Here is a 17,260-nt window from a genome sequence, read left to right as displayed (position 1 = left end):
CAAACCAAACTAATGAGTTTTTAAATATTTTCTCTAATTAAATAAATATTAGTGATCACACTATAAAAACCAACTTTGTCCTTCATCGATTCTTACCGAGTGTAAAGCTAAATTTCTCATTGGGCAACAATATATGATAAATACCAAAAAATATTGGGTGAGTTTTATCCTTTTCAATAGACAAAATTTAAATAGACATTGTTTTTATGGTTGTCCAATAATAGCATGACACATGTGTTTAAAAATAGTAATTGAGAAGAGTTATCACTTATCACATTAAATAAATATTTGAGAAAATGTGAATCAGAGTTTTTCATTACACAACAACACGAAAATACCCATAAGTACTTTTATCCTTTTTCAATTACCACAGAGTCAGATAAAAAGCAAGGTAAATCAAAGAAGTGCATACATTATGATAGAATAAGCATGAGGGAAATACTTTAAAAAAAAAAAAAAGCATGAGGGAAATAACGCACAATAATCAATGGGAGATTTACAATACGAGTCTATGTCTATGAGAGCATCTTTAACCATAACTAAAGTATTTACATTTTACTTTTTACAACTCTTAATAATGTCATATCATCTCTATCATTTTATTAATTTTTACTTCAACCTAACAACTCTTAAAAGTTTATATAAAAAATTTATTTTATTAATTGCAAGTTTTATTTAAACCTTTTACATTAAACAATAAATATAAACACATTTTTCATGACTAAATTGAGTATCTACTCTCACATACCCTCACTAGCCATGTTGAAATTAAAAATATGCTTCAAAGATAATAGATAATTAGATATTGATAAGAGTATGCATTTGACATTACATACTCCCATTGAAGAGGCTCTCCAAACAAGCATAGTGGAGAATGAGAAAATATCCTGTAGCTTCTTTATTGAATCCAACCACAAACTTACGTACCTACAAACTTAATGGTGTTTGCTGTGGTACCTTAATTTAAATGAGGGTACGGTACCTTTAATGATGTAAAACATATTTATCTCAAATTTTTTAACTTTTAAAAGCCTCTAGCACCATCATTCATGACCATTTTAGTAGATTATCTCATTATTTTGTCGTTTGTCAGACACCAAATTCCATATCTCACCCTTATTGTGGTCAATAACTCTCTTGTTCTTACATCGCATACATTTCAACTTCCACCACTAGATTCTGACTTAAAAAGAGCTGCAACAACCGGCATGACGTCTAAGGTTTTCAACAAAAGTTAAAAGGTTTAATCTTCTCTCTTTTTCTGCCCTTCAATTTCACAATTTCATATAGTCAGGATACCGTACCAAAAAGAATTTCACGGTACCACAGAATTTACCCAAAATATGATACACGATAAGGATAGCGTTTGAACTTAACTCCAAAATACCCTTTATTAAAAAAATACATCCCTCAACCGTCCTTTCAACCTTCTCTTTTCCTCTCCGCCCACACACCATCTCCCCAAAACCCACGCACTCAGCATTCTCCTTTTTCTCATTTTGCCGTACCCAACCTTCATACGGGAATTAGATTTTCCACCCCCTATTTTAGAATTGTCACCCTAGTCTTTTTAAAAAAATGCCGGGACTACCCTCCGGGACTTAAACCTCTATACCAGTCCAGAGGTTGATGTTTTGGACTAGTACGAGAGTTATAAGTTCGGATTCTTTAATTACAGTTAAAATAACATGACTTTAGTCCAATTGCAGCAAAAATAACATGACTTTAAAATTTAAAAGTTACATGATCCAATTTAAATAAAATTACAATACATAAATAATGTAATGGTGTAGGATGCCTTTGGTGCATAGGAGACTAATATAGGAAGTAAAGGGATTTATGGTGTAGGATGAATGAGTAATGGGGCTGGTGGTGGGGTTGGTGGTGAAGATTAATGGTGGTCAGAGTTGGTTGTGTGATAGGCAGTGATGGTGGTTGAGATTGTAATTGAGGAATATGCCTTTGGTTTGGTCTTAACTTACTGCATTCTGCTGCATTTGGTAAGAGTGATCCAGGACTTTAGGTTTCGGATCAATCCAGGACTATAAGTTTCGGATCTCTCAAGGACTATAAGGTTCGGACTGATTGATAATTAAATTTACCACCCCCTTTTTAAGACGTCCGAGAGTTGAAAAACTGGATTAAAATGAAACTTCAAGATTCGGATCTCTCAAACCAGATACTGTCACAAAGACAGAAACATGAAAATGCAGTGACAATAATATGGGACATGGGTCTTGGTCGCGATTCTTGGTCGGATATGGGTACCTCAGTATCGCTTCTGGGTCACACGTATTGAGAGCTCAGTGTCGCGATTCTTGGTCTTGGTCGCGATTCTTGGTCGGATATGGGTACCTCAGTATCGCTTCTGGGTCGCTTCTGGGTCACACGTATTGAGAGCTCCGAGTGTTGATGTTCTGTTCTGTTCTAAAAGTAAATCTGAATTGATTGTTCTGTTCTAATATTAGCAGAGTCCGAATTTTCAACCTCTGGAGGAGTCTGAATTTTCAACCTCTGGACTAAAACACGGAGGGGCAATTTTGGTTTTTCCCCACTTTTAAATGGGGTGACAATTCTAAAACAGGTGTGGGAAATCTAATTCCCCCTTCATACCCAAGCACTCAACTTTCTCCTTTCCCTCTCTCATTCCACACACAACCTTCATTCTCCTTTCCCCATGTAATGTGTACAGTAAGTAATGCACACTTATAATTGCGAAATTCATGAATTTTTCGGACTATATGTGTTTTTTTTTTTGGGTACAGTTCGGACTATATGTGTGAAATATATGTTTTCATTTTTTCAATCATGTATTCAAGTATTAATAAACTAAAGGCTTAATTCCATTTTGGGCCCTTGATGTTTCAAAAATGAGCGATCGGGGCCCCCCGTGTTTAAACGTAGCGGTCAGGCACCCCCAACGTTTCAAAAACGTGCGTTCCAGGCCCTTCTGTTAAGTACCGTTAGTTTGACCAAACGGAACCCCTTTCATTAATTGACGTGGAATTTCTTTTTCATTTTAACATTATATTTTTTACCCAAACTCATTCCCCAAATCAGAAACACGATTCCCCTCCCCCAATTTTAACCTAATTGAAGAAAGGAAGATGAAGAAGAAGAGAAGGGGAGAAGAAGAAGCTCGAAGAGAAGGAGAAAGGAAGAAGCTCAAAGAGAAGGGGGGAAGAAGCGCGGAGAGTAAGAACCGAGGAAGAAGCTCGTTCGATTCAAATACGATTTCTTATTCTTCTGGGGTTGTTGCTGGTTCGAGTTCAGAGGAGGAAGGGGAAGAGTAGCAGCAACTGGGTTGCGTTGAGAATTGCAGTGGCGGGGTTGATGATGAAGTTCCGGTGGCTATGGATTCCTCGGAGCTCGTGTAGAGGTGGGTTGGTCGCAGAGGGACTTGAGTTTCTGCGCGGGTGAAGAGATTCACAGGTAGGTCTTTTGGTGGTGGCGGCTTGGAAGCCATTAGTGTGCGAACGAGGTTCTCTGTGGTGGCGGTGTTGGGTGCGGTGGTGGTTTGGGTTTGGCACCATTTGAGAATGGAGGATTTGAGGGCAAGGTTGGGAATGACGACGGAGAAATCAGGGGTGTTACCATCAGGAAGTTGAGGGGTGAAGTTGAGATCCTTGCAGGCTTGGACGGAGGCACGGTCGAAGGAGTGGCCGGAGGAGACGATGACAGGGTCTGCCATGATGGAACCTGAAATGGGGCAGAGGAACTCTTCTGGAGGGTTCTGGGTTTTGTTGTTGCTGTTGGGTTTTGAAGGGTTGATGCTGTGGAAGAAGAGCTTCTTCCACTTCAACCTTGGGGTAGTGATTGGTTCTGGGAATTTTTCAGACTCTTTTGCTGCTTTTGGTGAACCCCATTTCTTGTGGACCATCCGCTTCACACTTTGCTAAATCTCCATGAAATGATTCAACTCAGTTAAATCTTGTTGGTTTTGCTGAAGAAGTTGTTCAGAGAGTTGAGGGTGAGGGGTGAAGATTCCATGGTTTGCTAAATTAGGATGAAATTAGGGTTAAAATTGGGGGGAATCGGGTTGGTGAATTGGGGGGGAATTTTTTGGTAAAAAATATAATGTTAAAATGAAAAAGAAATTCCACGTCACTGGCTCCGTTTGGTCAAACTAACGGTACTTAACAGAAGGGCCTGAAACGCACGTTTTTGAAACGTTGGGGTGCCTGACCGCTATGTTTAAACACGGGGGGCCCCAATCGCTCATTTTTAAAACATCAGGGGCCCAAAATGGAATTAAGCCAAGTTAAAATAAATAGGTCATCAATTCATTCTTGAGGGTTGGGTCATTCGCACTTGCTCTCCCTCTTGAGGGTAAACTTGTAATGTAATGAATAACAGAAAGAAATGTTAAGGAAAGAAGTAGAAACTTCTCGCTTTTTATTAAAAGAAGTAGTAAAGCAGGAACAACACAATTTTATACCTCAAGCAAAACAATAAGATAAAAAAGTGTGTTATGGAAATAAAAACAACTTAATAAAAAATTTAACAGGCAACAAACCGACACTAAATACATACTATAGTAATAAGAGTACAATTGTACAAGGTCAAAACTTGTTTGATTATTTTATTTGCATGATCTATTGATGTGGCTGTGCCTTTTTGTGCTCACAGCTATCTTTACAAGTTAAACAGCAGTGGAAGGTAATGGAACCCGTCGACGATATTCAGCTAGGGCCATCGTTGTAAAATTATTTCTGTACATTGGGTAATGCAGCGTGCAATTTTTCACGTACACACCAGTAATATCCTGTTATTAGTAAGGCAAACAACAATTAGCAATAGAAACTCCATCCAAACCATCATTAAATAAGTTAGTTACAAAATACAATTAGTAACATGATTAGGCATAAATAAGAGCCAAAGATTGAGATGAACCTGTTGGGGCCAATCACCATCTTCAAGCTGAGAATTGATGAGCAATTTTGCAGCACGGTGAAGTGGAGTAGGGTCTCTCTCCGCCTGTGCAATGAATTAGAGAAAAGAACACTTAAGATTCATGGGCAATTACATAGTAGTAAGCATTTTTATTTTAATTTACGTTAAGTGTACCCAAAATCACACACAAACCTGGCCAGCATGAATCAAACCCATAAGAGCCCATGCTGTCTGTACAACATTTGATCGGTTTCCTTCAAGAGGTACATATATCTGCATTATTTTCATTAGTAAGAGATGATCATCACTATATCATTAGCATTAATTTATGTACAAGTTGAAGAAGCATTAGAAACTAATAGGTATATAATAATAATCATTAAGGTCTCTCATATTAACTAGAGATATAACTAAATAAGATCTTATAGGGTAGAGCAGTCCCCATCATGAACTAGCTTTTATGGTAAAGCTAGACCAGCCAAACTGAATTTTTAGAATTATATATTCAATTACAAACCTTTTTTGGGCATGATAGATAACTCTCTCCCCACCCACCATCCTTTGATTGTGTCGTGAGTAGAAATTTAACACCTTTGCGAATGGCAGCACAATTGGCATAAGTTTTGCCAGCTGCTTCTAGACCACCAAGTGCAAACCAAGTACCATAAATGAAGCAAATTCCTGCATTTCCATACCAAGAACCATCTGCTGTTTGTATATCTTCAAAGTAACGAACTGCATTAGCAATGCAATCCTCGATCTCTTTCTTTCTATGCTCTGGATAATGATTCTTGAACAAAACTAAGGCTCCAATTGCTGATCCAGTGCACTCAACCAATTCATGCTCAATTACAATGTCCTCAAAAAATTCTATGGGATTGAGTAGCTGAAAAATAATGACAAAACTAATTAGTTATTTTTTTGGTTACAACAAAACTAATTACTTAGTTTGTTAACTACAGAACGACTTTTATCAATTAATAAATACACAGGTACACATAACATCTATTATATTTATTTATAGTACATTAAAGATGAGACGCGAAATCAGACGTTGCAATCTATCTCTATTTTACCACACACCCTTATTTTTGCTAACTCAACAATAATTTGACTATCTAAAATGAAACCATAAACCCTAAAATATAATTTAAAAAACAAAAAACCCATTTAATTATTAAAACACAATGAAAAGTCTAATAAAAATTGCACAAATCAGTTAAATTATATATACATGTAAAACTAAGGAGAATAAATCCCTGCTTTTTGCCTATACTAATTTAATCTTTGCATGTCATGGGTTTATGTTTAGTTATTCACTAATTGAATACTTACTTCCAGCCACTCCTGAGCTCCTGCTGGCTCCCATACTGCAAAACCACCCTTTTTACTCTATAATGATGAAAAATAGAAAATTTAATCATATAACACTGTAAAATCAAACATCAAATGATCAAATTCCTTTAAGCAAGGAGAAGGATTACTGATTAACTTATTAAATAATTAGAAGCAGATGACAATAAATTTAATATATAGTACTTGCCTGAAGTGACAATAGGAGATTGACAGTATCGAATAACCTTTCAGGCTCTATCTTTTCCCCTACAATCTCTGGAGGCAACATTGACAAAAGTAGACAACACTGAAATTGAACACGAGAATTTCAGCTAGGTTAACATATATTTTTCAGATGAAGATCATTTGTGTAAGATCAAGTTTTGATCGAGTAGTACAACTCTATGTTTTGATGATTACAAGTTAACCTTTTGATATGAACAATTGTGGTACTCTAACGTGTTTTTCTGAGTGTGCTATTTACAGGCTCTGACCTCAACTCAATCTCACACAAATCAGAAGCACTGTGTATAAAGAGTAACCCAAGCAATGCTTTCGCATTCACCATGTTCAGTATGAACAGTGGAAAAGCTTCAGAAGTTCTGAAGCTATACAAACTCTGATGTGGACTCAGTCGCTAGAAGCTCTGAAGATCCAGAAGTTCTGATAACCAAGAAACACTGAAGGTTCAGATGTTCTGATGGTGTAGAAGACTCTGAAGATCCAGAAGCTGAATAGTGGAAACTCTGAAGTCCAGAAGCAAGAAACTCTGAAGGCCATGTTCTTCCCTCTGAGTTCAGAATCAGAAGATACAATGGTCAGAGGATCTGTGCTTTCCCTCTGACTCTGATCAACCGGCTTCACAAGTTCCAATATGAAGTATTCCCCTGATCAGAAGTCTCCTAGGTTAAAAGGTCAAGTCGCTATCCAAGTACAAAAGCAAGTGTACCTTCCTGACGACCTACCTAACGTTCTCAGCCACAGCAGAAGCTGGATTTTCCAGAACTGCCCTCCAACGGTAGCATTTCCCATGCAACGCTCAACCCTAATCCTTGGAGTATATATAGAGGCTGAAGATTGAAAGAAGTGTAGAAGTAACACATACGCGCAAGACATATTCAAAATATTCTAAGCTTTCTTTCATCTGAAATTCATTGAGTTTACTATTAGCTTTTTAGAAGCAAATCTCTTGTAAACATTTCTTTGATAAACAGTTTGTTTAGTTCCTTTAGGAGATCAAGGTTGATCGGATCCTAGAGAAGACTAAGAGAGTGAATCTTAGTGTGAGCTAAGTCAGTGTAATTGTTAGTCACTTGTAGGTTTCAAGTACAGTTGTAACTCTTACCTGATTAGTGGATTGCCTTCATTCTAAGAAGGAAGAAATCACCTTAACGGGTGGACTGGAGTAGCTTGAGTGATTTATCAAGTGAACCAGGATAAAATCCTTGTGTGCTTCTCTATCTCTTATCTTTAGCACTTAAGTTCTCGAAAGATTTGTCAAAATCTTTAAGGTGGAAGTTTTGTACTGAAAACGTTATTCAAACCCCCCCTTTCTACCGTTTTTCATACCTTCAATTTGTACTTATTTGATGTCTCATTCTTTGTGTGCCCAATAAAATTATGTCAAATAGATATGAGTATGACAATTATAACTCTACATGATGAGTGAAAACTAGAGAAGTCATACCAGTGAGCTAACAAAGAAGACCATCAAGAAAATCAGATACTACATCTTTACCCAATACCTTAAGACATTGATTTTATGAGTCTCATTTCTTATATTACATTTACCTCAACATTTTTAATTAATGTGAGACTCCATACATCATAGTTTTTTTTATATCAAATAGTATTCAAAACTAGCACAAGGGGTGCTAGATCCACAAGCTACTGCCCAAGACAGGAAATTACATGCGAATTAAAACATAATTAAACTTTCAGACATCACACTTGAATTACTAACAATCCCCCCTCAAATTTGAGTCACCTTCACATTACCATGCTTTCCCCTCAGCAGAAGCTATCAACACTTGCGTCATTGTTCATCAACGAGACACAACCATGCACAAGATTATATACGAAAGAATGAGGTTGGCTACATGAGGCTTATTGAAGGGCTGCTGTATTGTTGAACTGGCATGCTGCATTTGTATTGTGATGGAATATAAAAGAGGTTGGCTACATGAGGCTTATTGAAGGGCTGCTGTACTCATATAAGATTGTCGGCCGTGGCGTATACTTGTATCAGCCAAATAAATAAAAAGTTAATTGCTTGTTGAAATTGAATAAGTATACCTGATGAACGTATGTGTAACGAAGAATCTCTTTGCGGTACACTTCTGGGAATACAGAATCAAGATGACCTGTTATGTACATACAAAAGATCTGCAATGTTTTGAGGAGCAAGTAGAAAACTGATTAGTAGAAACTCATATATATGGTTTATATGTGTATTTTATCTTCTGACTTATATACCCTAATCTAAAATAGTCCTTGAAAATCTAAACATATTAAATTGTGAATTGAAAATCTAAAGTAGTTTGCCGTTGAGTTTAACAAAAGAATACAAGAGGAGCACGTCCTGCCATGGTGCGCGCCGTGGCAGCGGTTTGCAAGGCCTTGGCTCCATAGGATTATTTAGTTCTGATATGTTTCTTTTATCTTATCGTAATTACAACAAGAAAATAAGTTATTACCAATGACTTTTTACGACTTTTTGAAAATCGTCACAAAATCTCGTTGTTATTTATGGTCGGACCATCATAACATGTTTTCTAAAAAAATAAAAAATAAACATCTTGTCGACAACCTTGCCCGTCTGTAATTTGGCAGGTTTAGTTATCGTTAAGTTACTAACGGTTTTACCTATCGGTAATTCAAAATTTGAAACTGTTGCTGGTGTAAACTTGACATGCTTAAAAAATATTGGACATCAGTTACCGACAACTTTATCGACTGCTTTGGCCACTGATAACTCAAAACTTGAAATGTGGAATTTGCTATCTAACAAATTGACACGTGGATTTTTTCTTCTGAGATTGAATCAGGAGCTGCCACCTCACCAAATCAGTCTTATAGAAGTTCTTATTTTATAATATATATTGATATTGATATTGATTATTGAATTTTTTTCTTGATTACCATCCGCTTCTGACGGTTAGAAATAAGATTTTTTTTTCTTGTAGTGAATGTTTTATAATAATAATAATAATAATAATAATAATAATAATAATAATAATAATAATAATAGGAAATATTATATTGAGTAGTTGCACTCACCAAGGGAGGCGTGAAAAGCAGAGGACCAGCAATTTGAGCAGGCCAATGGCCATCACTGGTCTGTAATCCTGCTAGGTGATGTGCGGCCCTTCTCACACTCGGTATTGTTTGTTTGAAGTTATTTTCCCTCATAACCTACACAAAACAGGGAAGCAAAAATAGAATAAAAGTTATATTTTTAGATGAGAAAAAAATGATATCATAAGGTAAGAGTGATATCATATGGTAAGAGTTAGGAAACATAAGAGTTGAGAGAGATAAGAAGAAAGGTCCAGGGTTCAAACCCTAATGAATGACTAATTTACTAACATTATTAACAACTAACATTTGCGTATAAAATATATATATAGAAGAAAAACCCATCACTTTGATTAACATTTGCCAAATAGAGGATGACTTAGGGGTGCAAAGACCCATCTCAAACTCATCCCCGTAGTTACCCTGATGTAATAATTAATAACTTGAATTATAATAGCAATATAATAATAATGGTTAACTCATTTATTTTACTAAAAATATGATCTAAATAATAATAATTATATATTTATACATTTTTTGGATGCTAAGATTTTTTTTTAAATATTGTAAAAAAAATAAGTATTTACCAAAAATATTGTATTTTGATAAATATTTACCAATCTGCGGTAGTTTTGGCCTTGTAGGATGTCTTGGTGGTCACCCTTTGCAAAAAACTCCTCATATGTGACGTTTTCTTTAATGACAAAGGCGCCTAGAAGTAAGAGTTTATGTACTCAATAATTACATCATCATTATGTCGACTAAAGACTCCTAAAGTGAGAAGTTCTGCTGTCATGTTAGACTCCTAGAACGAGACACCACTATTCGGAGAAAACTTCTCATGTATCAAATCAGTCTCCTCATAAGAGGAGTCTTTTTTTCAAACGCGTGAAACAAGGCCAACTATTTTTCACGGCTCACAAGACTAAAAGTAAATCCACACGTAATAAATCCAGTTGAAAACATGTAATCGTAGTTATTTTCCCATTAAAACCTATTTCAAATTACAACATAAAATCATTACAATTGGTACTTTAGGGTGTTCTCATCAAATACATATATAGATACTTTCTATTGGAAAAAATTTCATGATAATAATATACTCGTAGCAATTTATCTGAAATCGTTTTATAAACTTATTCTAACTTATTTGTTGTTTTAAAAATTTAAGACAATAATATTAATTGCCACTTTTTATCGTATTTTATTTCATCTATTTAATTTTATAAGTTTTATTAAAAATAACACATTGAATATGATTGTGTAAGACCCGAGATTTTAAGCTTAGGATCAGTGGAAGAGATTTCCATTTACGATTAGGGTTGATGTAATGTGAAGGGAAACCTGAACGAAAGTTTATTAAATGAAATAAATTTATGAAGGGGAAAGTTCAGGAAAAGTCAAAGGATTGTATCGAAGTCGATTTAAGTTATAGCACGACTAATATTCGCATTTAAAACCTAGGACAAGAACCTTAGGAAACAAAACTATGTTCCAGCTTTGGAACACTATAGGAATATAATTTCTAACAAACTTCCAGCTTTGGAACACTGTAGGAATTTAGTCCAAAAATCTTTAGAGAAATATTAGAACTTCTCTTTTTCCATATATCACAATCATTTCGAGGCGAAACTCTAGGATCTACGAACGTCCGATTCCAATCATCGGAAGTTTGCCGAAACCGAATCCCTGGTTTTTCAAAACCCTAGAATCAACCGTCAATGAAGACTTTTTCTATTCAGAGCTTCAAATGAAGATTCTACACGCGTACACCCATTTCTCTCGATGATTTCAATCTTTCTTCAGAAGGAAGTTTTCCATTCCGACATTCGATGCAAAAAGCAACTTATCGGGTAAAATAGTTTTACACCGACTTTGCACCGACTTTGCATTAGTTGCCAAAAATACAAGGATACATCTTTTTAGCTTAGGAATTCCTTTGCCAAAACCTATCTTAGAATTCATGGAGAATGATGCCGGAAAAATCAGATTCGCGAAACTTTCATTTTCCCGCGAATTACCATTTTCTATATATAGCCAAGAAATGAGAAAAAACAAATATCTTACCCATTTCTTCCCAAGGAGGCCGCGAGTTTGCTAAGGAGAGGAGGAGAAGAGATTTTGTTCAATCCTTGCTTGATCGTTGATTAATCAGTTGCTGCTTCAAGGTTTCGAGGTATAGTCGCTAATCCTTACCTCTGATCGCTTTTTCCATAGCTTTTCTGTAGAGTTTTCTGAGTGGATAGTTTATGGGTTTTTGCAAAACTATCCTGAATCTTTCATTTCTGATTCTAAACCTCTTCTATATGTGCCCAAGATCACTTCTGCCGGATTAGATTTACCGTTATGTCGCCGGAATTCCGCCGGAATCAATTTGAACCTAAAATACCCATTTTTGGAGTTTTTGAGGTAAAGCTTCAACCTTTAGGCTAAAAACTATCGCCTTAGCTTAGTGTTAGTAGGATTAGTTGTCATAAACGTCGTTGGTGACGTCCCTGCAAAATTTTATTTTTGGGATTTCAGTTTTGAAAATCCTAAGTTAAAAATCATGACCAAAATACCCCTGCGACAGTTTTTGATCCGATAATTTTTCCGAGTTCAGAATACCCTTAGTTACGGCTAATGATAGCATAGGAACCAAGTTTGATCGAAGAAAAATCGAACCCCACAATTAACCAAAGTGGCCGAACCTATTTAGGGGGGAGGAGGAAATTTCCTTTTCCGAAAACTTGTCCTTTCGCGCTAGTTTATCGTACCTTAGAGTATAGATTACTTCGAGTAACCTTAGTAAGTATCGATAGCTTAGTTTCCGATAGATTCTGATAGTATTCTGTGGTTTCATTGTAAAGGTGCTTTTGAGGATTTCTCTGAGGAACAACACTTTGAGTGCGAGGAAGCGCTTGACGATCATACTGGAGAACCTTCAGGTGAGGGCTTCTCACTGAATCTCTAGTTAATGCTTAGGGTCGATGTTTCGACATTGTTTACTGTTTATGCACTGGAATTGTGTGTGATTGGAAAATGTTTTCTGAGGCTTCGGCTGACAATGTAGATGATTCATCTACTGAATGTTTTTGAGATTGTCTTACATGCTATGTGCTATGTGGGTAATCTAGGATGTGTGGTGCATGCTTTATATGCTAAGTGCTAAGTGTTTATGATGCGATTTATTGATATATGACATGTTGTTGATTGTGATGATTTAAATATGCTCTGTACTGGAATCTGAGATTCTGAATGGTGAGAATAGCGGGCAGGTCATGCCGATTTTATTTTGAGAGTTTGGAGAAAGTTTGATAGGACGAACGAGGTTCGGGCCTTAATTTTGTTTAGTGGATCGAGACCTCCTCTGGAAGCGACTTGGGATTGGGAGATCCTGCAAATGTATAAGACTTGCGATAAGACAAAAAGGGAATCTACTTTATAAAGAAAATTCATAAGACCTTAAATAACCTCAAAATCTTTAAGTAATGATAACAACCTCGAAGGAAGGCATTGGAAGTCAAATCATAGTTTTGGAAAAGCGAGGAGTGTCGTCGGATCCAAGTGTTGAGGAGTTTGGTAAGTTCTGAGTATGTTGATACTCTTTGCTCGTCGAGCAGTTTGTTAGCCATCCAAGGGATGAGCCGAGAAGCTTCACTGAGGCGTGAGACCTTGTGGAAAGCATGGAACTCCACTAAGGCGTGAGACCTTGTGAGAGCATGAAACTTCACTGAAGGGTGAGACTTCGTGAGAGCATTGGTGACCCGAAGAGTCATCGTGAGTGGTTACACCCATGCATATACGCGATGAAGTGCCAAGCAGAGTACTTCGGTATAGCAGGAAGTAACGATCAGCCATGCAGAGTTGGATCGGTCCTGACTATACCTGGCACAACAGGAGGTAACGATCATCCATGTAGAGTTGTATCGTGCCTGTTGATGTTCGGCATAGCAAGCAGAAATGGTCAAACCATGTAGAGTTTGTACCGTCTTGACTATAGCCAAAGGTGATAAGCGACGCCCGAGCAGAAATGGTTAAACACGAGGCTAGTGTTACGACCGTCTCGAGGTGCCCAGCCTATAAGTGGCAATACCTTTGGTTTGTCCCGTCGCCAAGCAGAGTGACGTTGTTGTTTTGTTCCGTCGCCAAGCAGAGTGACGTTGTTGTTTTGTTCCGTCGCCAAGCAGAGTGACGTTGTTGTTTTGTTCCGTCGCCAAGCAGAGTGACGTTGTCGGTTTGTTCCGTCGCCAAGCAGAGTGACGTTATTCGGGTTTTATGCTGATCTGACTACATGATGATGTTGGAGTAAGAGGCATCACGGGCCGAAATGGTCCCACCGTGGCTGGTGTTAGGACTGATCCGATGATGTCCATCCGTTCCGGATTGCATATTGGTTGACTGGGTTAACCTGCATATCATTTCATGCAACATGCATACTGACATAGTTGATGAGTGTGTTTGATACTTGTTAGTTCTACTTGATGCATGTTAACTGTGATTTACAGTCGTTATATTCTTTGTGGAAATATGCAACCCTAGGATGTTATCCCTAGTTATAAGCCTAAGTGGCTATTATCTTATTTATATTTATTGGTGCTATTATTTACATAATTCCTTGCAGTTGACCCTCGCGTCTTCTGTGTGTGCTTTGGCGAACAAACGCCCTTTGTCAGATGTCTTTGGCGGGCTGATTCATGATGGTTCATCCTTCGGGAGGAACTAGGGTTGAGATGCGGGAACTGGAGCGTATCGCGGTAGCGAGAGGAGGACGGATGGTGTACATAGACTAGGTCGTTCTGGATTCAGATTCGGGCGACGATCATGCTAGCATGTAGGTTTTAGTGCTGGTGTGAGCTCCTCGAGATGGGATTAGTGTAGGAGTAAAGTCTTAGCTCTGAACATCATTTGTTTTCTTTGGGGACAGGGTAGTTTCTCACCTATAGCTTTTTGTGTGGTTCTTTACGAGAATCACAGAGAGTTGGTTGGACTTAGGAGGTCTTGCTTCAGGCCGATGGGCCAGCTTATTCTCAGTTTTGAGGGATGGTGTTGCGGACACTTGACCTTTCTTGTGGATTGTACCTTTTGCCTTCGGGCGTTACACTTTTCTTTCCGTCACTGGAGGTTTACTCGTGACGAGGTTACTACTACAGCGGGGGCTGTTTATATATTGTATATTAGTTCTGATTATTGTTATTGTTGGGTTTTATTTAATTCAGTCTTGTCTTAGTTATTATTAAAAAAAAAATATTCACGTTTTTCCGCATTAAGTTTATTTTGGTTACTAAAGTGACGCCACCGAAATCGGGGTGTTACAGATTGGATCATTTCGCACATAAATTAGAGGAATGCAGTGATTTTTGTGGGGGCTTTATAGAGTGTTTAAGGTGGCCTAAGAGCATGGTATTGAGTCGTCAATCGTGGTTGTTGAAATATGCATGTCATATTCACTCTTCGGCTGGTCACCTTCGTTGGATCAATTCGTCAAATTTAATTCTCATGGTAGTTTCGATCCATCAAATCATTACAACGGATTTACAATTGTAATGATGCTATGTTTTAATGATTTTAAGTTGTAATTTGGAACAAGTTTTAATGGAAAAATAGCTACGATTACATGTTTTCAACTGGATTTATGTGGGGATTTACTTTTAGTCTTGAATTCATTTCACGCGTTTGAAAAATTTGTATCCTTAAGTGGGAGAGTGGTGTTTCTCAAGGCCATTATATATGCAATTTCAATGTATTACATGATATTATTTAAAGCCCCGGTGGGTATGGTTGGACATTTTGAAAAGCTAATGATAGGGAAGCAATTAAGGGAAACGAAAGGTATTTTGGATCGTCTGGGAGCAAATATGCAAGGATACTCAATTAGGAGGCCTTGGTCTTGGCTTCCTTAGATGGAGGAACAAGGTATGAGCCTATGAGGCTTGGCGATTTAGGGGTGAGAGAGATGCCCTGTGGAAAAAAGTGCTATGTGCTAAGTATGGTTTGTATGGAATCTGCTTGACTCTTCATCTAGTGGTGGATAGATACAACGACTGTTCATATGTGTGGCAGGATATCATGAAAACTTCATATGAAGATTTTGTTTTGGAAATTTTGTCTGTTTATGGATGGATCCTTGGGTAGACCTGCTGCCTCTGCACATGTCCTTCCCACGTATATGTATGCTCTAGTTGTTAATAAGAATGTTACTGCCAATAAGGTGGGAGTGTGCAATGGTCTAAGATGAACATGGGAGGTTTCTTATGGCAATTAACTCTTATTTACCTAGCATAAGTGCCGGGGGAGTATTCCCGGTTAACGAAATCTGCAAATTGATGAAGCGAAATCCTATTGAGTTAGGAAGCTTTGACCATCCCCAAGCAAGTTTGCAAAATTATCCCACCAAAGGTGATCTTGTTCTTTTAGCAGACAACATTGAACAAGCTAGGTTGCGGTGAAGATGAATTTGATGACGCGCGAACTGGTTATAGAGACCGAAGGCCGGTGTAGCATTTGTAGTATTATCCCTGAAACTACGGGTCATCTGATGGTGAGTTTTGAGATGACTTGAAAATATGGGTTGGCATTTTGTACAGAGAAGGGATGTCATGGTGCTGCCATCAATAGTTTCAAAATTTAATGCTAGAATCACTCGTTCAACAGGCCAAATCTGATCTGACGCTTTGGGAGATGATCCCTTATGCAGTATGTTGGTAGGTGTGGCTAGCTAACTCGTAACGATCTGGTGTTCCAAAATAGAGAGTTCTCTTTTGATTAAGTCTCAGATTTGCATATCTCAAGAATAACTTGGTGGGTGAAGGCATGATGGAAGGAGTCTTCATACAATATAAGCGATTTTCTTCTAAATTTTGTGGACCTAAGATTGAAAGTGTTATTGGTGCATTGCAGGGTAAATGAGGGGAACCCCCTATACAGGTGCACGATCATTCAATATGGATGGATCATCACATGCTAGATATGTAGTGTAAAATGGTTTTGTACATAATAACTTTTACTTCAAAATTTTAATTAAAATAAAAAATATTTTCTTATGTGGCCTAATCCAATTATATGACTGTGTAAATAATAAAGTTTACATAATGATACGCACACTACACCTTTAATCTATTTTTGAATAATTTAAACTTTTATATATACACAGCATGACTGCATGAAAATTTTCTATTTCCTTAAGCACTATGGTGCAAGCTCAAGATACCTGAAACCGCCAAAGTCGGTCGCCACAGGTCTTGACCTCGTAGCGGTTGTTATAGAAATCCTGACGAGCTTCTTCAACCTGAGCTCGTTCCTCAGGAGTACCTGCATCAGGATCATACTCCCATGTCTGCCTTCCCACGAAGTTGTTGATGCTGAATATGTATGGGTTCTTGCCACCATCTGCTACCTTCAGCTTCCACATGATCTTCTTCTTAACTCTGTGTGTGTGTCACCATTTGCCCACAGCGAGCTTAAATAATAAATACTAGTGAGCCTTAAGCTTAGACAACGTGAGATGAGGTGGGAGAGTCTTTCTTAGGATATTGTTTGGTGAAACACTCAATTGCGTAGAAAACCCCAAGCCCACACACATCCAATAAAAAAATGACATATCATTAAAACAAAAATCTAAGAATGCAAGTTGTAATGAACATGATATATTATGTGATACGATAAAACAAAAAAATGTGGTATTTAACATGGTGTATTTATTATTGATGGTTCACTAATGATAACCCTTTGGCTTAATGTTGCTGGTCAACTGTTC

The 17,260-nt window shown here is 37.4% G+C and overlaps 2 protein-coding genes across 2 annotated transcripts; both read right to left on the bottom strand.

Moving 5' to 3' along the window:
• Nucleotides 1-3,059: 3,059 nt before the first annotated feature.
• On the bottom strand, nt 3,060-4,231 carry LOC130745634 (U-box domain-containing protein 40-like). The gene has a single exon (XM_057597991.1). The coding sequence runs from the start codon at nt 3,878-3,880 to the stop codon at nt 3,239-3,241; it is 642 nt and encodes a 213-aa protein (XP_057453974.1). The 5' UTR covers nt 3,881-4,231; the 3' UTR covers nt 3,060-3,238.
• Nucleotides 4,232-4,363: 132 nt separating this feature from the next.
• Nucleotides 4,364-17,048, bottom strand: LOC130745631 (beta-amyrin synthase-like). The gene is made up of 9 exons (XM_057597988.1): nt 16,715-17,048; nt 9,508-9,642; nt 8,524-8,613; nt 6,437-6,535; nt 6,229-6,285; nt 5,411-5,779; nt 5,086-5,166; nt 4,894-4,977; nt 4,364-4,765 (listed from the first exon to the last, which is right to left on the bottom strand). The coding sequence occupies exons 1-9, from the start codon at nt 16,913-16,915 to the stop codon at nt 4,643-4,645; spliced, it is 1,239 nt and encodes a 412-aa protein (XP_057453971.1). The 5' UTR covers nt 16,916-17,048; the 3' UTR covers nt 4,364-4,642.
• Between the last annotated feature and the right edge of the window lie 212 nt (nt 17,049-17,260).

The sequence above is a fragment of the Lotus japonicus genome, chromosome 3 (genome assembly GCF_012489685.1).
Source record: "Lotus japonicus ecotype B-129 chromosome 3, LjGifu_v1.2".
NCBI lineage: Eukaryota > Viridiplantae > Streptophyta > Magnoliopsida > Fabales > Fabaceae > Lotus > Lotus japonicus.
The sequence above is the reverse complement of the archived record's forward strand: the minus strand, read 5'-3'. Positions and strand labels throughout refer to the sequence as shown.

Excerpts from the sequence above, each read along its gene's own strand:
- LOC130745631 (XM_057597988.1), bottom strand. The coding sequence starts at position 16,915 with ATGTGGAAGCTGAAGGTAGCAGATGGTGGCAAGAACCCATACATATTC. Across the intron at positions 6,536-8,523 it reads GTTACACATACGTTCATCAG|TGTTGTCTACTTTTGTCAAT; the intron begins GTATACTTATTC and ends GTTCAATTTCAG. Across the intron at positions 6,286-6,436 it reads ATCTCCTATTGTCACTTCAG|AGTAAAAAGGGTGGTTTTGC; the intron begins GCAAGTACTATA and ends TCATCATTATAG.
- LOC130745634 (XM_057597991.1), bottom strand. The coding sequence starts at position 3,880 with ATGGTCCACAAGAAATGGGGTTCACCAAAAGCAGCAAAAGAGTCTGAA.